The sequence below is a fragment of the Bubalus bubalis genome, chromosome 6, assembly GCF_019923935.1.
Source record: "Bubalus bubalis isolate 160015118507 breed Murrah chromosome 6, NDDB_SH_1, whole genome shotgun sequence".
In the NCBI taxonomy this organism is placed as follows: domain Eukaryota; kingdom Metazoa; phylum Chordata; class Mammalia; order Artiodactyla; family Bovidae; genus Bubalus; species Bubalus bubalis.
In genome coordinates this window covers 78,165,646-78,192,094 of record NC_059162.1, presented here as the reverse complement: position 1 = coordinate 78,192,094, position 26,449 = coordinate 78,165,646, and the positions used below count along the sequence as shown (strand labels likewise).

Here is a 26,449-nt window from a genome sequence, read left to right as displayed (position 1 = left end):
ATTCACCAGCCAGAATATTAAAGGGGCATATACTCAAGGGTTGAGATTCAATATTACTAATTTTTACTATCTCATCAAAAGACATTCTTCAGTGAAACTGACTTCAAACAGAGAGAGTCCGGTGGTAAAGAGTAATTAACTGCCAGTGCAGTTTAATGTGACGGCCTTCATTCATGCTAAGTGGCACTAGTGGTAAAGAACCCACCTGCCAATGCAGGAAACATAAAGATGCGGGTTCGGTCCCTGTATTGGTAAGATACCCTGGAGTAGGAAATGGCTACCCACTCTCGTATTCTTGCCTGGAGAAACTCATGGACAGAGGAGCCTGGAGGGCTACAGTCCATGGGGTTGCAGAGTCAGATGTGACTGAAGGGACTTAGCACAGTCCAAGCTTGGATCAGTGATATCAACTCTTTAGCTGTGTGACTTAGGACACATTTACTTAATTCTAGAGAGACTCAGTTTTTTGTTTTGTTGTTGTTGTTGTTGTTGTTTTTATCTGCAAAAAGCAAAGCAATCACACAATTTAAGTGCCCAATACATAGTTCACAAATTTCAAATACAGACTGGAGTATTAATATGCAGCACCTCAGATGAACAAAGAGTCGAACAGTTTAAAATCTACTGGGGAGTTGGCTGGCTGACAGAGTTAGGAATAAAACCATATTTTGTGTTATTTACATTGTCTTTTTATCTGTGAAGATATCCAATTATGACACAATGATTTGGCTATCTGAGTTTTAGTAGTTCGGTCCCCAGAATGAGAACAGCATGTCTTTTCATCTCAGTAGTAGCTGAAGGCAAAATCTAGGCTGTCCAGACTATAAGAAGGAGGTAAAATACCCAAACATTTTCTGGATTTTGGCTGTTTATGGACCCTATTTGACCCATATATGCACCCAGCTATTCTCAAGTAGAATGTTGAAGAGCCGCATGATAGAAAACATGCATAGAGCACTCTTAAGAACTTTTGAAAAAATGTACTTTGTTTAGATTCTTATACTTGACTGTGAATCAGTTTAAATTTTCAGTAATAATACATAGTAACACAAAAGTAGAGTGGTTAGTTATTTCTAAATGATGAAGTAATCATTGGTTTTTATTTTCTTTTTATGCTTACTTTGTTTTTCTACCATTAGCATTTTTGTTTACTGTTTTAAAGTTATTTAAAATTGTTTTAAAAACAGAAAAATCACAGTGAGCTTGGTTTATGGCAATTTTATTGCAATTTTGCATAGCATTTAAATTTTCAAAGGATTAGTTAAAATTTGAAAAGAACAGTGCATTTACCTTGGCAAAGGGAGAAAATAGACTTTGTGTGGCTAAAACGCCTTTCATCAACAACTTTTAGGAAAGAACTGCCTACCCAAAAGCCATTAGTTTAATGACACAATATAAGTGTTATTCTGGGAAGTAAAGCGCTGTGATTAAACATGTGCTAAATCTCTGCCGCCCTTGGGGATTTGCTCCCGTCCTAACAAAGAGTGCTCAGGTCAGACGTGGAACAGCCTTCAGTGCAGCACAAGGTCTGCAAGTCTTGTCTTGACATCACCAAATGCTTCTTTGACCTCCAAAGCCCTTCCATGGGCAGCTGCTCACCCTGAAGACTTTCCTCCCCTGCGAAATCCATCTTCGGAAGGTTGTGAGCTGCTCTTTCCTCAGAAATCTCCTGTTCATTTGGCAGCTGGAAGTGGTTTCCTCTCTCAGCTATAGAGAAGGGAAAAAATAACTTTCTTAGAGTGCTCTGACAAAGGCAGCAACCAACTTCTTCTTTGGGGGAAATGCATGAAAGAAATTGAATCCTGAAGATGACTTTTACTTTTAACGTTGGTCTGGGGCTTCAGAGAAATTAGATATTTTAGGGAGAACTCGCCTCATTTTACAGAGGAGGAAACGTGGGTGCAGAGAGGAGTGACAGAGCCAGTGTCACTCAGCTAGTTCGCAGCCAAGTCAGGGCCTGACTTCATCTGCACTGGCTCCTTCCGCATGGTGACCAGCGGCTTCCAAAGATACTAGTTATACGGTATCAACAAAAACAATCAACCAAAAAATAACCCTGTGTACATTCTGCAAAGCTGATCAGTAAGGAAGGAAGTGGAGATTTAAATCTCTATATTTGAAAATTAAAAGTGGGTCCCACTGTTTTATCAGTGTTGTTCCCAGAGTCCATGGATAAGCGTCTCTCACTTTAACTTCATTCAGACTTACTTATCAGCACCTTAGCACACTGGCAGGCACCAGAAAAAATGTAGATGAATGAATACTGATTGGGAAGCCAGTAGTGGATTAAACATCTAATGTATGGGAAAGTACTCTGAAAGCCTGTGAAAGGTTAAATAACAGTATTATGAAGTCAGTGGTGTTAAAAGGGAATAGCCTTACACAGACATACATTCCATTGTCCCATGTCTTACAGATACTGAAATGTATATATATATTTTTTACTGTATTTTGACTTGCTAATCCAGAGATTGATAAAATATAGTCAATGAGGTAAATTATGTTTATTCTCTTGAGATTAAAAACCATTATTGTTTATTAACATCTAGTAACTATGACGGAGAAGGCAATGGCACCCCACTCCAGTACTCTTGCCTGGAAAATCCCATAGATGGAGGAGCCTGGTAGGCTGCAGTCCATGCGGTCGCTAGGAGTCGGACACGACTGAGCGACTTCACTTTCAGTTTTCACTTTCATGCATTGGAGAAGGAAATGGCAACCCACTCCAGTGTTCTTGCCTGGAGAATCCCAGGGACGGGGGAGCCTGGTGGGCTGCTGTCTATGGGGTCGCACAGAGTCGGACACGACTGAAGCGACTTAGTAGCAAAAGCAGCAGCAGTAACTATGAAACTCTCATTATTAAAGTAGGAGTGGTTGATTCACAATTTTTCAAGACATTGGCCCACCAAAATACAAAAACTGTAGATCATTTTCCAAAATCTTTTTGCTTACCAAAATCATTTTAAATCAAATTGAAACCTGTAAAGTCTTTATATCAGGTATGTGGTTACAACATTTATTACATAAGCATACTTTCATCTTTTACTTTTAATTATAAGACATAACAAATACAATTATTAAAATAGAATCTTAAATAACATTTACCTCACACTTTAATATAGGATTAGTAGGAAATGGTCAACTTTGAAATGACCTGAGTTGAAAAACAGATGAGTGAAGTCAGTCGCCTCACTGTTTCTGAAGCGCACTAGGTTCACTCTCATCTTGAGACAATATCTACTCTCATCAGCACCTAATTATTACTGCTACAATTCCCATCCCACTCCTCATACAATTCCTTAGAGCCTGTATCAAACATCACCACCTCCACAGTGCCATTATGTATTACGACACACACACCCACCATCTTCTCGCCACCTGAAATGCACTATAAAATAAGGAAAAGACCTCGACTCTTGTAGTCAGAAAGCCCTGGTTTTATTCCCAACCACACTGCTGACCGGCTGGGTGAACAATTTTGTCCTCAGTAAAACTAAATGGTGGTAACATTACTTACTTCCAAAGATCCTTATCAGAAGATGAAATGTTGCACATGAAACTGCCTGGCACATAATAAGTGCTCAATAAAAGTTAGATTCTTTCCTCCCATTCTCATTTAGCAGCTGCCTGAATGCCAACTTATTATATTCTATAATTATCCAATGTGAAAATCTTGCTTCTACAACATGGCCCTTGAAGTCACCTGCTCCTCCCTGCTCAACCACCAGGACCTGCCATAGATGCTAAGCTCACCAAAGTAGTCACACAGTCAACTCATTTCAAGCTGGGGCCTAAAGAATACAATGTCATATTTTTTTTTAAATGAGCGGTTCATCTCTTTCCCAAGCCAAATTAAGCTTATTTTGATAATTAATTCCCTAGATTGAAATGGATGTGGCTTAGTAGTAGCTAGAGAAACAGTTATTAAGACAGATCTTCAAAAAAATAATAATAAATAAAGAAGTCATGCGCATCCATGTTACCTTGCTGACCCTGCAGGAGTGCCCCCGGGTGCCGCCTCCACCTGGAGCTGGCGCAGATGTAGATGACTGTGCGTATGTACTCGGACCCACAGAGCTTCCTGGATCCTTCACTCCTTGCTTCTGAAATGGCAAGCATAACACAGAAGGTAAATAACATAAAAATGAAACCCCTCATTTTGCTGAGGACTGAATGAGAGTCTGATATGGTGAATATTGTCAAACCAAGTTTTGAAGTTGCCCTCCCACTCTCGGCCAATTTATATGAACTTTCCTGCCATTTTATTGGTCAATACCTCACTTTAACGATATTTGCTAAGCACATAGGTGATACCATGAAGTTCTGAAAATGAGTTTTTATGATTATTGCTAGTTATTCAGTCATTTCCGAACAGCATCACTTACTATTTAGCTGCATTCATGAGACAACAGGACACTTGGAAGACATCATGGAAAACATGGATTTTAAAAGTAGGCAAGACTGAGTTTCAATGTCAGCCTTACCCCTTACTGATATACGGCAAGTTTTAAACAGTTTAAGCCTCAACAATCATGTCTATAGGGGCTTCCCTGGTAGCTCAGTTGGTAAAGAAGCCACCTGCCATGCAAGAGACCCTGGTTCAATTCCTGGGTAGGGGAGATCCCCTGGAAAAGGGATAGGCTACTCTTTCCAATAATTTTGGGCTTCCCTGGTGGTTCAGACAGTAAAGAATCCACCTGCAATACGGGAGATTTGGGTGATCTCTGGGTTGGGACGATCCCTTGGAGGAGGGCATGGCAACCCACTGCAGTATTCTTGCCTGGAGAATCCCCATGGACAGAGGAGCCTAGTGGGCTACAGTTCTAGGGGTCACACAGAGTCAGACATGACTGAGAAATCAAGCACAATCATGTCTATAGAAGGGAAAACCTATCTCATAAGGGTTTTTGTAAGTATTGAAAGCACCTTCTATTTCAAAGCAATGAGAATGCACACTTAAGAATTCAGGTTCTCATGTTTTGGGCTTGAATCCTGCTTTCCCACTTGCCAGATCTAGAATCTTAATCTTAATATTTAACATCTCCAAGCATCCTTCACTGTAATATTGCATTGATGACAGTGTCTACTTCCTAGAGCTAATGAGATAATGTGTCTCCTGCTTGACAAAATAAACAGTCAATAATTATTGATTGTCTGCTTCTCTTATCATCCAGACAAAGTAGAAAGATAATGTTCCTTTAGAATTCAGGAGAGTTTCTCTGACTAGAATCTTCCTTGCTATCCTTCACCCTATGACTTATGCTAAGTCACTTCAGTTGTGTCCGACTCTGTGCGACCCCATAGACAGCAGCCCACCAGGCTCCCCCGTCCCTGGGATTCTCCAGGCAAGAACACTGGAGTGGGTTGCCATTTCCTTCTCCAATGCATGAAAGTGAAAAGTGAAAGTGAAGTCGCTCAGTCGTGTCCGACTCTTAGCGACCCCATGGATTGCAGCCTACCAGGCTCCTCCGTCCATGGGATTTTCCAAGCAAGAGTACTGGAGTGGGGTGCCATTTTTAGGTATGCCTTTATCACCACATGTTTTTATAATAGAAAACTGAATTCGTAATCTCAAACAGCTAAATAATGAAATTTCCCTTCCAGGAATCCTCTGAAAGCACTAGCTCTTGCAAAGCTTTTACCTACACTGAAAATCCTAGAATTTGAGATATTAAAGAATTATTGTCTCCTTTTTTAGGAAATTGGACAAATAATTATTTAGTTGATTTTGCTGAGTCTTTGTGATGGTGGTAGTATAGTTACTAAGTCATGTCTGACTCTTGCAAATCCACAGACTGTAGCCCACCAGGCTCCTCTGTCCATTGGATTCTCCAGGCAAGAATACTGGATTGGGTTGCCATTTCCTTCTCCAGTCTTTGTGATAGTTGAAAAAATCACTTGAGCCTGTGGATTAAGATCAATTCACCCATAATGTTTGTGACATTGCCGTTCTTCTGTAGGGAAGCTAGAGAACATAACAAAATAATCTATGCTGCCACTGGACGCATCTCTGATTCTGAAAAATAGAATACTGCTTCAAAGAAGGGAGGCTTTCTTTGTCTCTCTGGCTGCAGTATAGGTAATGGGTTAAGGGAAAAATGTTTGAGGCAGGGGAAACAGAAAAAGGCTTTTGCAATACTTTAGATGAGATATAATGGTGTCTTAAACTAAGGTCGTGGTAGAGAGGATGGGGCAAAAGGATAATTAGATAACTGAAGGATTTGGTACTGACTGGGCAACAGAGGTAAGGGAGAGAGCAGCCATAAGTTGTACTTGGGTTTCTGGTGTGCACAGCTGAGAGGTAGAGTTCTTATTGGCTAAGAAAATCACCAAAGGTGCAGGGATGGTTTTGACATCAAGCAGAGCTATCTTATCTTTGATGAGCCAAAACTGCAGGTTACTCTGTGTCATTTGTCAACTCCAGAGGGGCGCCTGCATGACCAAGTCTAGTGCACTCACATCAGCAATTATCCAGCCATGTATTCCCAACTTTTTCCTTTCTCTGGAGACTTATACAGCCCAACTTGATAAAGCTAGTTTTCACAAAGCACTGCAGTAAAGCTGTAAATCAGTATATCAGTGGCTATGGGCTATGCTTCTGCAAAACCCAAAATAAAATTATTCAGCCAAGGAATGACCCCTACCCTAGATATTGGATATACTCTGTTTTCTCTGAACTCTGCTATCACCCTTACTTGATCTCCTAAGGCTCAAAATAGTCTCCTCTTTTGCCAGCTCTAAAGACCTCATCAGGGCTCTTGCTAATCTGGGATGAAGATGAGAGGCCTGCAAGACCTGAACTCAGCCTGTGACCAAATGCAGGCAAGCAACCAGCCATGTCCATTATCCAGGTGAAAAAGCTACTGCCAAGAATGAAAGCCCCAGCTGCAGAGCCTCAGGGGCTTACTTTGTTTTCCCCATTTGTGAGTTGACAGAGTAAGATTGAATTACTTAAAGAACTCTTTTGAACTTGAAATTCTAAGTCTTGCTATAATTGGCTGATTCTGTTACTCCCACCCCAAAAACATTCAGTGGCTCAGCATTACCTGGAGAATAAAATGCAGTCTGGCATTTAATGCTCTCCACTCAGGTACCCAAATATGACTCCTTTCACACCCTTCAAGGTCCAATCAGACAGCAGACAACCCAAATGAAAATTAATCTTTCTAATATCTTGACCAACAACAGTTTGTTGCTTATGCCTCTAACTGGAGCCCTTACTGCATTTTCTTGGGAAGTTAACACAACTCTTTCTCCTCAGCAGCAGCAGTCTGTAACTCAAGTTACTATCTGCATGGCTTTGATTGTGTAATGGCTTCTCTGAGCTTTAGTTTCCTCATCTGCGAGGAGATAATAATCTGCACTTTATGTTGTCTTTAAGATGGTACAAACTGACATAAGTGAAGCACCTAGCATGATATCAGATCAGATCAGATCAGTCGCTCAGTCGTGTCTGACTCTTTGCGACCCCATGAATCACAGCACGCCAGGCCTCCCTGTCCATCACCAACTCCCGGAGTTCACTGAGACTCACGTCCATCGAGTCAGTGATGCCATCCAGACATCTCATCCTCCGTCGTCCCCTTCTCCTCCTGCCCCCAATCCCTCCCAGCATCAGAGTCTTTTCCAATGAGTCAACTCTTCGCATGAGGTGGCCAAAGTACTGGAGTTTCAGCTTTAGCATCATTCCTTCCAAAGAAATCCCAGGGCTGATCTCCTTCAGAATGGACTGGTTGGATCTCCTTGCAGTCCAAGGGACTCTCTAGAGTCTTCTCCAACACCACAGTTCAAAAGCATCAATTCTTCAGCGCTCAGCCTTCTTCACAGTCCAACTCTCACATCCATACATGACCACAGGAAAAACCATAGCCTTGACTAGATGAACGTTTGTTGGCAAAGTAATGTCTCTGCCTTTGAATATGCTATCTAGGTTGGTCATAACTTTCCTTCCAAGGAGTAAGCATCTTTTAATTTCATGGCTGCAGTCACCATCTGCAGTGATTTTGGAGCCCAGAAAAATAAAGTCTGACACTGTTTCCACTGTTTCCCCATCTATTTCCCATGAAGTGGTGGGACCGGATGCCATGTTGTTCGTTTCCTGAATGTTGAGCTTTAAGCCAACTTTTTCACTCTGTACTTTCACTTTCATCAACAGGCTTTTGAGTTCCTCTTCACTTTCTGCCATAAAGATGGTGTCATCTGCATATCAGAGGTTATTGATATTTCTCCCAGCAATCTTGATTCCAGCTTGTGTTTCTTCCAGTCCAGCGTTTCTCATAATGTACTCTGCATATAAGTTAAATAAACAGGGTGACAATATACAGCCTTGACGAACTCCTTTTCCTATTTAGAACCAGTCTGTTGTTCCATGTCCAGTTCTAACTGTTGCTTCCTGACCTGCATACAAATTTCTCAAGAGGCAGGTCAGGTGGTCTGGTATTCCCATCTCTTTCAGAATTTTCCACACTTTGTTGTGATCCACACAGTCAAAGGCTTTGGCATAGTCAATAAAGCAGAAATAGATATTTTTCTGGAACTCTCTTGCTTTTTCCATGATCCAGCGGATGTTGGCAATTTGATCTCTGGTTCCTCTGCCTTTTCTAAAACCAGCTTGAACATCAGGAAGTTCACAGTTCACATATTGCTGAAGCCTGGCTTGGAGAATTTTGAGCATTACTTTACTAGCGTGTGAGATGAGTGCAATTGTGCAGTAGTTTGAGCATTCTTTGGCACTGCCTTTCTTTGGGATTGGAATGAAAAGTGACCTTTTCCAGTCCTGTGGCCACTGCTGAGTTTTCCAAATTTGCTGGCATATTGAGTGCAGCACTTTCACAGCATCATCTTTCAGGATTTGGAATAGCTTAACTGGAATTCCATCACCTCCACTAGCTTTGTTCATAGTGATGCTTCTAAGGCCCACTTGACTTCACATTCCAGGATGTCTGGCTCTAGGTCAGTGATCACACCATCGTGATTATCTGGGTCGTGAAGATCTTTTTTGTACAGTTCTTCTGTGTATTCTTGCCATCTCTTCTTAATATCTTCTGCTTCTGTTAGGTCCATACCATTTCTGTCCTTTATCGAGCTCATCTTTGCATGAAATGTTCCTTTGGTATCTCTGATTTTCTTGAAGAGATCCCTAGTCTTTCCCATTCTGTTGTTTTCCTCTATTTCTTTGCATTGATCGCTGAAGAAGGCTTTCTTATCTCTTCTTGCTATTCTTTGGAATTCTGCATTCAGATGTTTATATCTTTCCTTTTCTCCTTTACTTTTCGCTTCTCTTCTTTTCACAGCTATTTGTAAGGCCTCCCCAGACAGCCATTTTGCTTTTTTGCATTTCTTTTCTATGGGAATGGTCTTGATCCCTGTCTCCTGTACAATGTCACGAACCTCATTCCATAGTTCATCAGGCACTCTATCTATCAGATCTAGGCCCTTAAATCTATTTCTCACTTCCACTGTATAATCATAAGGGATTTGATTTAGGTCATACCTGAATGGTCTAGTGGTTTTCCCTACTTTCTTCAATTCAAGTCTGAATTTGGCAGTAAGGAGTTCATGGTCTGAGCCAGTCAGCTCCTGGTCTTGTTTTTGCTGACTGTATAGAGCTTCTCCATCTTTGGCTGCAAAGAATATATTCAATCTGATTTCGGTGTTGACCATCTGGTGATGTCCATGTATAGAGTCTTCTCTTGTGTTGTTGGAAGAGGGTGTTTGTTATGACCAGTGCATTTTTTTGGCAAAACTCTATCAGTCTTTGCCCTGCTTCATTCCGTATTTCAAGGCCAAATTTGCCTGTTACTCCAGGTGTTTCTTGACTTCCTACTTTTGCATTCCAGTCCCCTATAATGAAAGACATCTTTTTTGGGTGTTAGTTCTAAAAGGTCTTGTAGGTCTCCATAGAACCATTCAACTTCAGCTTCTCCAGCCTTACTGGTTGGGGCATAGATTTGGATTACTGTGATATTGAATGGTTTGCCTTGGAAACGAACAGAGATCATTCTGTCGTTTTTGAGATTGCATCCAAGTACTGCATTTTGGACTCTTTTGTTGACCAGCATGATATATGATGCTTAATATATACTCAAGTAAATTAACAATTCATATGCAAGAGATCAGAACATGTAATTTTGGGTCACAACTAGCTAAAAAATATAATTTGGGGTCTTTTATGCATAACTCTCAATCTCAAAGTTTATCCATAAATTTGCAGTGTTTTTTCCTCTTCTTTTATTCTTCCCTTTCCTTCTTTCCTCTCCTCTTTTCCACTTATTTCCTCTTTAGAAATAAGTTCTAAAAAGGCAGAACCTTAGAGTACTCTTTCCTAAAGTGTTGTCTTCAGGACATGAGTCTTTTCAGATGATTTTTGGAGAAAAAAGTATCCCATCACAATATTCCCTTTCCTGAAGATCAATAAAGCTTACTCATATCAGTAAAGCTTACTCAGGGCTCAAACAAGACTTGTAGTTAGGAAACTTCTTTAACTTTGTTTAACTCAATGTTTCACAAATTTATTTGGCTCTAGAAACTTTCACTGTGAAATTGATTAATACCTGGGATAGTCATGAATTACTAGAGTAGATATGTCTCTGTGCTAAGTTGCTTCAGTCGTGTCCAACTCTGGGTGATCCCATGGACTGCGGCCTGCCAGGCTCCTCCATCCGTGGGATTCTCCAGGCAAGAATATTGGAGGGCTTGCCATTTCCTTCCCCAAGACATGTTTCTAGTTCCAAGCAAATGGTAGGATTATATTTCTCTGAACTTTAACTTATTTGTGGCCACGAGACATAGTTTAGTAAATAAAATGTGAGTGGAAGGGACACATGTCACCTCTCCCTGGCATTTAAGGATCACTGCCTGGTTCCCCAGTTCTACCACTCTCCTCCTGCCTTGGTGACCAACAACAATCTTGATGAAGGAATCTGGGCTCTGAGTCAGAACAATATGGATCAGGGCCACCTGCTAACCTGTAATGAACAGGTAATATGAACGAGAAATCCTTATTATTTAAAGCCACTGATATATGGTAATTATTGATTGCAGCAACATCAGCAAAGTAAGATGAATTATTTGGCCTTAATAATTGGCTTTAATTATCACATGCTCAAAATGATCAATTACATGAAGGTCCCGAATTAACATGACCCAAAATTTAAAATTAACAACTAGACAGTGAATTCAGTAAACTTTTCACTTATATACTGCTTATAAAGGAACTGTGGCAAGAAGAATGTCTAATAGATGGTTTGGGGAGCAGACTGGCATAAAAGTTGTAAGTAGTGTCTGTAGCATTAGATGTGGGAAATTTTATCTCAGTTCTGTCATTTTGTATCTGTGTGACCTCAGGAAATATGTATGACTCTGAATCTCAGATTCTTCATTTATAAAATGTGGATAACACTGCTGACTACACTAGGCTAGTGGTCAGGATTAAAGTTTTTTTTTTAATTTTATGTTATTTTTAAACTTTACATAATTGTATTAGTTTTGCCAAATATCAAAATGAATCCGCCACAGGTATATGATTAAAGTATGAAAGAGCACTGATCAAGAGCCTATAGCACAAAGAGAACTTTTAATAAATTGATCACTGATGGTAATCATAATAATTCTACCAAATATTATTACACTACACCATAGTGATCTTGGTGTTAGAATGCTCGAGTTTTATCATCGCCACTCTAGTTTTTAGTTGAGAGAGGATGAGAAAGTAATTTAACCTGCATTACATTTTCTAATTTGTAAGTTGAAAAACATCACAGCATCGAATGAAGTAATGTTAATTATATACTGACAAATTATGTAGCATACCATACAAAGCTACTTTGTGGTAATGATGATTATGAGATCACTGTATAAATTCATTAGCAAACACTAACTTATTTTTATTATTTTTTTAACACAGAGTTAGTGCTGCTACTCCTTGGCTAATATTCCTACTACTGCTTCCAGAGGGTGTTTTCATTAAATGGCACCACTATACATTCAAATATTCTCATGGGCCATTCACAACTTCTCATGCTCCCTCACTCTTCACTGACTGAATCCTCCTGCACACACACACACACCCATTAAATCACAGGATCTCATTACTTCTACCTTCTAAATGTCCCTCTGGTCCACCCACTACTGTATATCCCCTCTGCCATTATCTAAACTTCCTTTCAGTTCAGTTAAGTTGCTCAGTTGTGTCTGACTCTTTGTAACCACAGGGACTGCAGCATACTTGGCCTCCCTATCCATCACCAACTCCCAGAGTTTACTCAAACTCATGCCCGTTGAGTCAATGATGCCATCCAACCGTCTTATCCTCTGTCGTATCCTTCTCCTCCCACCTTCAATCTTTCCCATCATCAGGGTCTTTTCAAATGAGTCAGCTCTTTGCATCAGGTGGCCAAAGTATTGGAGTTTCAGCTTCAACATCAGTCCTTCCAATGAACACTTAGGACTGATCTCCTTTAGAATGGACTGGTTTGATCTTGCAGTCCAAGGGACTCTCAAGAGTCTTCTCCAGCACCACAGTTCAAAAGCATCAATTCTTCGGCACTCAGCTTTCTTCTTAGTCCAACTCTCACATCCATACCTGACTACTGGAAAAAACAAAGCTTTGACTAGATGGACCTTTGTTGGCAAAGAAATGTCTCTGCTTTTTAATAAGCTGTCTAGGTTGGTCATGGATTTTCTTCCAAGGAGCAAGCATCTTTTAATTTCATGACTGCAGTCACCATCTGTAGTGATTTTGGAGCCCCCCAAAATAAAGTCTGTCACTGTTTCCATTGTTTCCCCATATATTTGCCATGAAGTGATGGACCAGATGTTATGATCTTAATTTTCTGAATGTTGAGCTTTAAACCAACTTTTCAATCTCCTCTCACTTTCATCAAGAGGCTCTTTAGTTCTTCTTCACTTTCCGCCCTAAGTGCTTTCATCTGCATATCTGAGGTTATTGATATTTCTCCCAGCAATCTTGATTCCAGCTTGTGCTTCATCCAGCCCAGCATTTCTCATGATGTACTCTTCATATAAATTAAATAAGCAGGGTAACAATATATAGCCTTGACGTACTCCTTTTCCTATTTGGAACCAGTCTGTTGTTCCATGTCCAATTTCTAACTATTGTTTCCTGACCTACATACAGATTTCTCAAGAGGCAGGTCAGGTGGTCTGGTATTCCCATCCCTTTAAGAATTTTCCACAGTTTGTTGTGATCCATAAAGTCAAAGGCTTTGGCATAAGTAAATAAAGCAGAAGTAGATGTTTTTCTGGAACTTCGTTGCTTTCTTGATGATCTAACAGATGTTAGCAATTTGATCTCTGGTTCCTCTGCCTTTTCTAAAACCAGCTTGAACATCTGCAAGTTCACTGTTCACACACTATTGAAGCCTGGCTTGGAGAATTTTGAGCATTACTTTGCTAATGGGTGAGATGAGTGCAATTGAGACGTAGTCTGAGCATTCTTTGGCATTGTCTTTCCTGGGGATTGGAATGAAAACTGACCTTTTCCAGTCCTGTGGCCACTGCTGAGTTTTCCAAATTTGCTGGCATATTGAGTGTAGCACTTTCACAGCATCATCTTTCAGGATTTGGAATAGCTCAACTGGAATTCCATCACCTCCACTAGCTTTGTTTGTAGTGATGCTTCCTAAGGCCCACTTGACTTCACATTCCAGGATGTCTGGCTCTAGGTGAGTGATCACACCATTGTGATTATCTGGGTTATGAAGATCTTTTTTGTACAGTTCTTTTGTGTATTCTTGCCACCTCTTCTTAATATCTTCTGCTTCTGTTAGGTCCATACCCTTTCTGTCCTTTATTGTGCTCATCTTTGCACAAAATATTCCCTTGGTGTCTCTAATTTTCTTGAAGAGATCTCTAGTCTTTCCCATTCTATTGTTTTCTTCTATTTCTTTGCACTGATCACTGAGGAAGGCTTTCTTATCTCTCCTTGCTGTTCTTTGGAACTCTGCATTCAAATGTGTGTATCTTTCCTTTTCTCCTTTGCCTTTCACTTCTCTTATTTTCACAGCTATTTGTAAGCCTTCCTCAGACAACCATTTTGCCTTTTTGCATTTCTTTTTCTTGGGGATGGTCTTCATCATTGCCTCCTGTACAATGTCAGGAACCTCCGTCCATACTTCTTCAGGCACTATGTATCAGATCTAATCCCTTGAATCTATTTGTCACTTCCACTGTATAATCGTAAGGGATTTGATTTTGGTCATACCTGAATGTTCTAGTGGTTTCCCCTACTTTCTTCAATTTAAGTCTGAATTTGGCATTAGGGAGTTCATGGTCTGAGCCACAGTCAGCTCCCAGTCTTGTTTTTGCTGACTGTATAGAGCTTCTCCATCTTTGGCTGCAAAGAATATAATCAATCTGTTTTCAGTATTGATCATCTGGTGATGTCCATGTATAAAGTCTTCCCTTGTGTTGTTGGAAGAGGGTGTTTGCTATGAGCAGTTCATTCTCTTGGCAAAACTTTATTATCCTTTGCCCTGCTTCATTCTGTACTCCAAGGCCAAATTTGCCTGTTACTCCAGGTGTTTCTTGACTTCCTATTTTTGCATTCCAGTCCCCTATAATGAAAAGGACATCTTTTTTAGGTGTTAGTTCCAGAAGGTCTTATAGGTCTCCATAGAACTATTCAACTTCAGCTTCTTCATCATTACTGGTTGGGGCATAGACTTGGATTACTGTGATATTGAATGGTTTGCCTTGGAAATGAAGAGAGATCTTTCTGTCGTTTTTGAGACTGCATCTGAGTACTGCACTTCGGACTCTTTTGTTGACCATGATGGCTACTCCATTTCTTCTAAGGGACTCTTGCCCACAGTGGTAGATATAATGGTCATCTGAATTAAATTCACCCATTCCAGTCCATTTTAGTTTGCTGATTCCTAAAGTGTTGACGTTCACTCTTGCCATCTCCTGTTTGACCACTTCCAATTTCCCTTGATTCATGGACCTAACATTCCAGGTTTCTATGCAATATGGTTCTTTACAGCATTGGACTTTGCTACCATCCTCAGACATATCCACAACTGGGTGTTGTTTTTGCTTTGGTTCTGTCTCTTTATTCTTTCTGGAGTAATTTCTCCACTGATATCCAGTAGCATATTGGGCACTTACCGACCTGGGCAGTTCATCTTTCAGTGTCCTATCTTTTTGCATTTTCATATTTTTCATGGTGTTCTTAAGGTAAGAATACTGGTTTTCCATTTCCTTCTCAGTGGACCACATTTTGTCACACTTCTAATCTATACTTCCATTTCGATTACAGCAATGGCCTCTCACTTGGCCTCACATCCTTTATCAATCCGTTCTCTATACTGCTGCCAGAACACGTGATTATTACCAACATTGAAGATTCTTCTATGATTTCCTGTTTTCCTCAATAAGAAGTAAAAATTCCTTTCACATGGCCTGCAAGACTTTTAATGATCTGGCAGTACTTGTATAGGTCTTTGATATCCTGAAACTGTAAATGGTCCACCTATAGCAAATATCTGAGTTTTTGGAAAAGTTTGTGTTCTCTACTTTTCGAGGCCTTTCACATACTATTTTCTTCATTTAAAACTCCTTCTCCTCCCCTCTTTAAAACTGGTTAACTGCTACTCTACAAGTATCTGTAGAACCAATATTGAAATACCATTTATCTAGATAACTCTGCATAATCTTATGGATAAAATTTTACCATTCATTTTAGTGATTTTTAAAATGCCCTATCAGTGAGAATTAAGTGAGCAGCTAAAACTATTTTTATTAGTGATCTCAGAAACAGTAATATATAATGTTTAATTTGTATTGACAGAGAATTTTTATTTTTTTTATGTTTGCATTGTTATTTTGGGCTTTTAGAAATTGTTAAAACAATCATCAGAATATGTGTAATAATTTAGAAAATTCACTAAAACTATTATTGAGTTATGACAAAAGGTCTCTAAAGTGTCCTGGGATCATTTGTTCTTCCTGGTATAATGACATCATATCTTTTAACAGCTGGCTTGTCCAAAGAACATACAGACAAGGAGAGAGTACATTTTTCATGAGACATTACCGATGCTACCTAAATGTCTCATCAATTAAAAAAAAAAAAGCAGTGCTCATTTTATAAGATTTATAACCATGTTTTTAAAGGTTCCAATTTAGTGAGCATGTTCTGCTTTCTATTTAACCCAGGACTAGTTTCATGTAAATTGTTAGCCTTTTAGTTCTATCACCAACTGGGTAAGCCAACCTAAGCAAATGGAGACAAATAGCCTAGTGAATGTTCTATGGATCTGAGGGTGGATTTGAACATTGTACTATATCCTAAACAAACAAGACATGAAGCCCAGATGTTGTATTAAGGAACAAATGAGGTCATAAGCACAATCTGTGTTTCCCGCAGGAGGAGTTGGGCCTTGGCAAGGACCCAGTCAGCTGCTAAGAGCAAAGAGGTTCTCAGAGCAAGAAGTGGGGATATGGTCTGGGATCATTGAAGTGAGAATGACTACTTCTGAGGACCAACTTCATACCAGGTATCTTGCTAAGTGCTTTACTCTGAAGGGAAACTGCTCCAAATTGTCAGCAAGAGTACAATCTCACAAAAAGCAGCAGTAATGCTCACCCAAAGAAAATGATCATAGATTTGTTTATATCTTTTGTCTTAAGGGAGAAAATTGATTTAATCTTGTTGTAGACAAAAAAGACCTTTGATCTACGTTTAGCAACTTTCAAGGCTCATTTTATAAGTTTTCCACCATTAAAATGTTTTTACCCTCTGTGATATTAAGACATTTTGTTAGGATGTTGAAGAAGTCATATTTAAGATATTAGAGCATGTTATAATATAGGGAAAGCATGGCCAACACTTCTTACATTAATGTGATAATTCATTTACTCAGCAAATATTTGTGGTAATAATTTCCCTGTGGAGGTGCTGTTCTAGGTGTTGAACATACGGAAGTGAGCAAAACATAGTTCCTGCTCTCAAGCAGCTTACAGTCTAGGGAGGAGGCAGACACTATGCAAATGACCACAGAAATATTTAGCACAGCAGGTATGAATCTCAATTCAGAAATTCAGGAATCCAAGGAATATATTTTCTATAATTCAGTTTCTAACTTCAAGTCTTCATTTCACTCACCTGGCAGAAATAAACAACACACCAAAAAAAGTTAATGTTAGTATCTCTCAGAGTTGGTGTTATTCCATTTCCAGGACATAATTCTAGCATCTTACTCTATGCCAAGGCCCATCTATCATCACAGTGCTGCTTCTTGCTGGGTCATTAATCATCCTCTGTTGCTGGTTTTTCAGTTCCAGTGCTTCTTTGCTGTTTCTGCACATCATTCATCCCATGGAGAATGGTTTTTTGAAGTTGCCTATGGTCCCTCCTACTTCCTGAACAGTACTTTTCAGAAGTAGGACATTGGCCCCTGCTGCTTCATGAATCCACAGGTCTCTCTCTTTTCCTCATTCCCTTCCCTCTCCAGCCCTGCACATTGCCCTTCACATTCAAGATATTTGGAGGAAATTTAGCCTGGCTGGGTGGCAGGTTCTATAGGAGGGAGCCCCAAAGTGTTTCTCCTGAGAATGAGGTATGAACTGAGATCTGAAGTGTGAGTGAAGAGCTAACACATTGAAGAGGAGTGAGGAGCGAGGAGAGTGCTTCCAGCAAAAGGGGTCCATATGAAAAGGTCTAATAGCAGGGGATAAAAACTTAGAAAAACTGCTTTATTATTTGGAGATAAAACCTTAATTATAGAAGAATACATACTCTTTTCTGTTTTGGTGTATAAGACCTCAGAAAAACCATATAGGCATGAACCATTGACTACACAATAGTGGAAAATGTATAAGAGCTGTTCAAAGCTTTAGGTTTAAGTTCAAGTCTCTAAGTAAAGTTCAAGTTACCAGATATATGGTCTTTGCCAAATGATATCATCTCTTTAAGCCTTAATTATATCATCTGGAGGGCTTTCTAGGTGGCTCAGCAGAGAAGAATCCACCTGCCAATGCAGGAGACACAGTAGACAGGGTTTGATCCTTGGGTAAGGAAGATCCCCTGGAGGAGGAAATGGCAACCCACTCCAGTTTTCTTGCCTGAAAATCCCATGGACAGAGGAGCCTCGCAGGCTACAGTCCACAGGGTCTCAGAGTCAGACATGACTGCGTGACTGAGCATGCATGCACATATCATCTGGAAAATAAAGATTATGATAATAATACAACTTCTTGTTCTACCTGTCTCATAGGATCACTGTAAGGGTATCATGTGACAATGGACTTGAAGTTGTTTTGCAAAATGCAAAGAACTTTAACATGCACATTGTTACTAGCATGTTGATAGCAATCTATTCACAGTAGGATGCAACATTTTGAGAGACTCCTACCGGGACAAAGTAGCAAATACTAGTGTTTTTTCTCTCATTTATAATTGTAAGCAATTACATAGAGGTAGGGTGCTAGAGAAGGAAATGGCAACCCACTCCAGTGTTCTTGCCTGGAGAATCCCAGGGACGGGGGAGCCTGGTGGGCTGCCGTCTCTGGGGTCGCACAGAGTCGGACACAACTGAAGCAACTTAGCAGCAGCAGGGTACTAGAGAAGACTCTTGAGAATCCCTTGGACAGCAGAGAGATTACACTAGTCAATCCTGGAGGAAATCAACCCTGAATATTCATTGGAAGAACTGATGCTGAAACTCCAATACTTTGGCCACCTAATGTGAAGAGCCGACTCATTGGAAACAACTTTGATGTTGGAAAGATTGAAGGCAGGAGGAGAAGGGGATGACAGAGAATGAGATGGTTGGATGGCATCACCGACTCAATGGACATGAATTTGAGCAAGCTCCAGGAGATGGTGAAGGACAAGAAAGCCTGGCATGCTGCAGCCCATGGGATCACAAAGAGTTGGCTGTGACTGAACGACTGAACATCACTACCAACACCACCACCACAGAGATGAACCTAATGAACATACTAAGTATGATGTACAATTATATACTAGCAAATACAATCTTCCTTCCTTCCCTACTCAAGTTGGAAGAGCAGCTAACAATTTACTCTCAGAACTCTCCGTAAGTTCTTCATGGGACATGCCTATAGAGAATGACCAAATGAAATGATGAATACCTAGCACAAAAGCCTAAAGTTAGCCCAGTCACCACTCCTTCCTTAGGCCCTTAACTAGGATAAAATGAGTTGGCTAACAATTCTTAAAATTTTATGGTAAACTCTACAATATATCAGGAAATGCAAATTAAAACAATAATGAGGTATCACTACACATCTACTAGAATGGCCAATATTTGGACCATGATGATACCAAAGCTGGCAAGAATATGGAGCAATAGGAACTCTCATAAATTGCTGGTGGGAATGAAAAATGGTATAACCACTTTGGAAGACAGTTCAGCGCTTTGTTTTTTTACAAAACTAAATATACTCTTACCATATGATCCAGAAATTGTACTCCTTGGTATTTTCTCAAAGGAGCTGGAAACTTTTCTACATAAAAACCTGTGCATGGATGTTTATAGCAACTTTAATCATAACTGCCAAATTTTTAAAGCAACCAAAATGTCTTTCAGTTGGTGAATGACAAACTGTGGTACATTCAGACATTGGATATTATTCAGCCCTAAAAAGGAATGAACTATAAAGCCATGAGCAGACATAGAAAAACCTTAAATTCATATTATTACATGAAAGAAGTCAATCTGAAAAGGCTATGTATTGTATGATTTCATACAATGGAATAGATTCAGTTCAGGATCAGTTGCCTAGGATCCAAGAAGAATAAAATGGCTTTGCTTTTCATTTAGGCCTGATAAGCAATGAGAATAGAATATGTGAAAATTTTCTAAAACATAAAATAAAAAGAGACACACTTTTTCAATTACATTTTTATTTTGTTATACAAAGTTTTATGGAAAGGCCAAACCTTAAAAAAAAAAAAAAAAGACAAAGAATTAATGACTTAAACCAGTAGAAAATTTATAATTTATAAATCCTAATAACCTGAACATTTATAAACCTTGTAACCTTATCTAAGCTTTCAGTCCACCTAAAAATTTCCTTTCTTTGTTTAAAGGATGGCTCCAAAGAAATGAAGATTGTGAATGGATACTCGTAAAAGGTAATTCCCACTGTTGCACTGATTCCATCCTGTTTTTAATATATATTACTTTTCAGACAGTTTAGTGACTTTCAAGTGCCTTATGCTCTCCTCTCCACTTAGAATGCTTTATAAAACAGGCTATACTGCCCTATGGTCTCAGTTTACAAACACCAGAACTTTTTAAAACAAACAGCTTAGGACTTCCCTGGTGGTCCAGTGGCTAAGACTCTGCGCTCCCAATGCAGGGGGCCTGGGTTTGATCCCCGGACAAGGAGCTAGATCCCACATGCAGCAAGTAAGACCCAGTATAGCCAAATTAAAATAAATAAATGATTTTTAAAATTTTGAGGAAAAAAAAAATAAAACAAACAGCAAGGAACACACTGTTACGATCTATATTTGAAGGAGTTGCTCCTCCCACTCCTATTTCTATAAGGTTGCTCTAGAACTGTTCACAAAATAACATCCCAATGGAAACTATAGATCAGGGACTCTCTATATTTTATCTGGGCCTACTTAAGTCTGGGCTTAAAACCCAGAACAGATTCTGAAGGATGCAGAGAAGAATGCCCTGATGTGTCCCAGACTAATTCTTATCTCTGAATTGGGAGTGTGATGCTTGCTGGCCAAACAATGCAATTCTGACATTGGCTGTCATGTCTTTTGCTAGTCAAATAGTCTAACTCAGTTCTATAGCTGTACCTCTCAGATCTAAGAGTATAAAGTTCTTATTTAAAATTGGGTATGAATATCCAATATTCTCATAATGCTAACAGCCACATAACTTATAAACACTGGAAAACAGAGTTTGGAAAGCAAAAATTTTAAAGTGTGTGGACCTTTTGTCTTAATAAAGATTCTGTTTTAAGTAATCCTAATACTTTACAAGCTTTGCTTCTAAAGGAATAACAATTTCTAACCTATTTGTATATTTTATAAGTACATATTTGTACTTATAATGTCCTTGGAATATGATGAAGAAAAAGAATAGAAATAAATTTCAAAAATTAAGAAAAATACAGTGAAACTCTTACAGTTAGCTCAAATAATAAAACTAATCACATTTATCTGAAGTAAAAGTTCATAAATTTATATTAAATTTAGATGGAGGTTATACATCAAGTAGTGTTTTCTAGAATCAAAATCCCAGCTTACTTCATACAAACCAGACTATTGGTTATTAAACATTGTTCTACTACTGATGATGAATTATGCTTTGACTTGACTTGGGCCCAAGCAAAGTCACTATTACATCTCCCTGAAAAGAAAAAAAGTTACACAATTAAAACGCAATTAAATACAAATTAAGAGGTAAAGTAGTGTTTAAAATGCCATTTAAAATTTATAAGCTAGTGATATACATATAAAAAGCATCCAATAAGACTATAAAAGGAAACAAACCAAGTTAAATTTAAATAATAACATTTACTTCCTAGTATGAATTTGCTCTTTCCTTTGAGAGGCTCTCTTAATGAAGTTTGATAAACAATTTTATAAGGATTCAGTAAAGGGACAATTTTGGCAGCTCTTGTTTAGCTTTAATGCTTAATCCTCTGTTTTTTCATCCATAAAATCACTTTTAGTATTAATGGTACCTTAAGCTCTTTGTTGATCTGTAGTGTTTCATTAAAGAGAGTAAAAGTTCTGAATTTCTGTGTGGATTGGTATTTCATTTAATAATAATGATCTTTGTATCAAAGGGGTAAATGAAACCAAAGACAGGAGGTGAGTTTTCAAGAAAGACACAGTAAAAAGATGGGAACTGGAAGCAGAAGGCTAGGATTTTCTCTATCACATAGAAAAGTTATCTTGAAGAAATCACTGATATCTGGGAATCTTAGTTTCTTTAAATGCATTATGAAAATATTAACATCCAGTTCCAAAGATTGTTGTAAGAGATGATTGAGCTAATGTAGTTGAAGGTGTTTTATAAGCTGCAAAGAGTTATAAGCACCATGGATAATGTCATGTAAGTCAGTTCCTATCTTTTATCTTATACTATACTCTCTTCAGTACCTCCCTATCCTTTTAAGCTCTGACACACCAAATCAATTGCTAAACTGGAGAGGGTGGGACAAACTGAGAGTGCACGCCTTCATACTAAGCCATTCCAGTAGTGTCTGCATCCTTATGATCCCATGGACTGTAGCCTTCCAGGTTCCTCTGTCCATGGGATTCTCCAGGCAAGAATACTGAAGTGGGTTGCCATGCCCTCCTCCTGGGGATCTTCCCAACCCAGGGATAGAACCAACGTCTCTTATACCTCTTGCATTGGCAGGCAAGTTCTTTACCATTGAGCCACAAGGGAAGTCCACAATATATACATACCATTGTGGCTCAGCTGGTAAAGAATCTGTCTGCAATGAGGGAGACCTGGGTTCGATCCCTTGGTTGGGAAGATCCCATGGATAAGGGAAAGGCTACTCACTCCAGTATTTGGCCTGGTTGGGAAGATCCCATGGAGAAGGGAAAGGCTACCCATTCCAGTATTTTGGCCGACTCTGTACAAAGAGTCGACGTGACTGAGCGACTTTCATACACTTGACTATCACACTATATATACAATATCATGTATAAAATAGATAGCTAGTGGAAAGCTGCTGTATTATACAGGGAGCTCAGCTTGGGGCTCTGTGAGGGGTAAGATGGGGGGTGGGAGGGAGGCTCAAACCTACCTAGATCTAATTCAGTCTCTCAGCTGGGCAGATTAGTAGATCATTACTATAGCTTGTTCACAGTTTTATTTCAGTGCCTAAAACAGACCCTGTCACATAACACATGCTCAGTAAATATTTATTGCATGAATGGTCTATCTTTTCTGCCTTCAATGTCTCCCAACATTAATTTTTATATATATATACACACACACCCGTGTGTGTATGTATGTGAATGTGTTTGTATTTTTGAAGATTTCGCTTCTCTTTTTGTTTTTCTCTTAATTTGGGGGAAAAAATGTACATTCAAAAGTATGGAGGAAAAGACGCAAGCATTAGCATACTGAAACATAAGAGTAGAAACAGTATTTAGGAGTGATTCTCTACAGGCTGCTTCCAGAAAAGGAGTTGGTTCATGCCACTGAAATTGGCTTCTGCCAAGTGCTTAAGCCATAATTCTGTTCAATGCAAGACTTAGGCCCCCAGCAACCAAGCCCCAGTGCACCAAGAGAGGAGCTGGTGCTTCAAACAACAATAAATGCTAATGTGGTGGTAAGTCCTGTTAACATCCAGCTACATCTTAAACATGTAACTGCAAGGTTTGGACCCCAAGCTCCGTTCATGTCAGGCACCAGGCTGATGCACCACCATGAACATGAGCCCTGAGTCAGTAGGATAGGGCTAGAGCCAGTGTCCCGCCATGTCCTATCACAATGATATTCTGACCCTTGGTCACATTGGGAGGGTCCAGAATTTCAGAAAATTATGTCACTTAAAACCTCTACAGCCCTTTCTCCTTCTGTGCAAGGCCAGAGAAAGTGATGGGCAATGAGAAGATGAGCAGGTGTTGTGGTCCTAAAGTTGCTATTGATCCTTTCTCCATGGGTTTCCCTCAATGAACCCTGTTCCAGTACACTCAATGCATGGGCTGTCTGGTACTTAGCCTTTGTGAACTACATATTTACCCTAAATCAACAAATGTCATCTTTGCCTTGAATATTTTTAGTAAAATAAATAAAACTTTAATGATGAAGTTCTCTTTGTACCCCTCTCCAATTCTATTCTTCCCTCACCTTTCATTTCCCAGAGGCAGCCTTTATCATAAATTTGGTGTCCATATTTCCTGTATGATGAAATCATATGACTTGCAAAATTTTGATTAACTCTTGGTTAAAATTAACAGAGAAATTGTAGGTCATAACGTTACATGGTAAGATATCTTTATGGGAAATAATGGTTTGACATTAATTACTTTGAGACTTTAAATTACTATTATGATTGCAATTCTTCGCTGAAAAGCTAAGGAGGAAGTGCACCAGTTAAGCTTGTGGTCAGTTATAATTAACATAAAATCTGATTAGTGATTTTTTGTTTAATCTCTCAGAAATATAACCTCTTGAACCTTTAAAATTCAATGGCCAAAAAGAATGAAAAACTTATTTGTATTAGGAAACTATTTATTTACTAAGGTATGAAATATATTTGTTAAAAGAAAACTTTTGCTTACCAGCATTGAAATTATTCACATACACACCCCTGCCCCACCACATACACACACACACACACACACACACACACACTCATTTTTTGAAAACATTCAGACTCTCTGATCTTAGCCTTCTGCTTACAGAGTATGCTGCTCAAAATAAAAGATGTCTCTAACTGATTCAAATCAAAACACAAAAATGAAAATTTTCTTTCACTTTCTAATCTATATTCTTTTCTTTTACTAACTATAAATATAACAAATAAAGGACATAATTTTGAGTTGTGTGTCTAAATAATATTACATAAATCATAACATATTGTATTTACCTTCTGACAATTTGCTTTTGTCATGCAACACTATGTTTTTTAAGATTTGTTCAAAATTTATCAAATTGACATATTGAAATATATATCAAACTTCTGTATTATAGTCATTTATGTGATTAAGCCATATTTTATTTATCCAATATCCCACTGATGTTCATTTAGATTGTTTCCAATTTATCAATATAGAAACAAGGCTGTTATGAGTGTTCTTTTCTCATTAGCACGTCTTTCAGACCACTACCAAGAAATTGAACAAAGCCCTAGGAGATATACAGAATCCAAACAAACGTCATTTAAACATCTAGAACAATTATAGTTCTACAAGATAGGAAAACTGTTGTAATTTAGAATTAATGACACAGTCAATAAATGAATTGAAATGAATCAAGATGCAGCAACACATTCAGAGTTGCAGACTTCCAAGAAAACATGTGATATGCAGGTAATATATAACCAGACTTGAAGAGAATGGGCTTTGAGACGCCTCCATGTAGAGGGTGTTGAGAAAACACTAAAATAGGGCTCAGCCTGCAGCCAAGGTAGTCGGGAAAATGCCCTTGAACATCTACTATCAATATGCATCTAGGCCAGTTGAGAAAATAATCTCCAAACTACTTGGGATGTTTCACTCATTTCTTTATTGGGAAAACATGTTTTCCCTGAGAAGAATAAAAACTGAGTATAGACACAATGCAGCAAATTAAACAGGTAATTATAATATTTTTGGATTAAAGCATTTATACATGCTTGATATTTTAAATATTCATTATATACAAAAGGATTTGTCATATTTGATTATCTAACAAATAAGTTTGTGATTCTAATGAAAATTACCTATAATGTAATTAGGTAATTGATTTAGACTTGTAATCATAGGTTGAAATATTATTAATTTGTAAAAAGCATTGGAACATTTAGGAAAATTTAAGATTAAGCATATTCAATATTTTAAACTTATTAAATTAATAGGAATTTCTTAAGTATCTGAGATTTGTTTGCCCTAAGACAATTGAAGTATTTAAAATCCAATATATTAAATTTATAAATGTAATTTAAAAGATTCAAAGAAACTTAATTGTTACAAAAACTCACTTAAAAGTATTTATTAAGCTTTCCTAGACTTAGAATAATAAAATATATAATCTAAGACTTTAAGGTGAACTAAGACTAAATTTTTTTTAAATTTTGTAATGTGAATGTTTTAAGTGAACCTGAACTGAGTTATCATCTCTGTCTGAAAGAAATATTAAAAAAAAACTCATATTGCCACCTTATATATATCCCTTAGTACATATGTGCAAGAGAATCTCATGGTATCACTGGCTTACATGATATCTGAATTTTCAGTTTTATTGAATTGCTCTCCAAAGAGGTCATGCTAATTCATATTCCCATGATCCCTGCATAAGAATTCCTAGTTCTCTACAACTCTGCTAATGCTTGATATTAACTAATATTTTAATTTTGGTAAGCTTGATCAATATGAACTGATATCTTGCAAAATTTTAATTGCACATTTACTCATTATTCATGAGAATGAATGTTGCTTTTCAAGTTTATTTGATAATTTAGTTTCCTCTACTCTGAGTTAATCGGAGAAGGCAATGGCACCCCACTCCAGTACTCTTGCCTGGAAAATCCCATGGATGGAGGAGCCTGGAAGGCTACAGTCCATGGGGTCTCTAAGAGTCAGACACGACTGAGCAACTTCACTTTCACTTTTCACTTTCATGCATTGGAGAAGGAAATGGCAACCCACTCCAGTGTTCTTGCCTGGAGAATCCAGGGACGGGGGAGCCTGCTGGGTTGCCGTCTGTGGGGTCACACAGAGTCGGACACGACTGAAGTGACTTAGCATAGCATAGCATACTCT

At 38.6% G+C, this 26,449-nt stretch overlaps 1 protein-coding gene across 1 annotated transcript in view; it reads right to left on the bottom strand.

Annotated features, from left to right (window-relative positions):
• Positions 1 to 1,237: 1,237 nt before the first annotated feature.
• DNAI4 (dynein axonemal intermediate chain 4) overlaps positions 1,238 to 26,449 on the bottom strand; it is a 118,049-nt gene continuing 92,837 nt past the window's right edge. The window contains 2 exon segments of the mRNA XM_025288503.3: positions 1,238 to 1,707; positions 3,984 to 4,103. Of these exon segments, the coding sequence (XP_025144288.3) occupies positions 1,549 to 1,707; positions 3,984 to 4,103 (279 nt within the window). The 3' untranslated portion in view covers positions 1,238 to 1,548.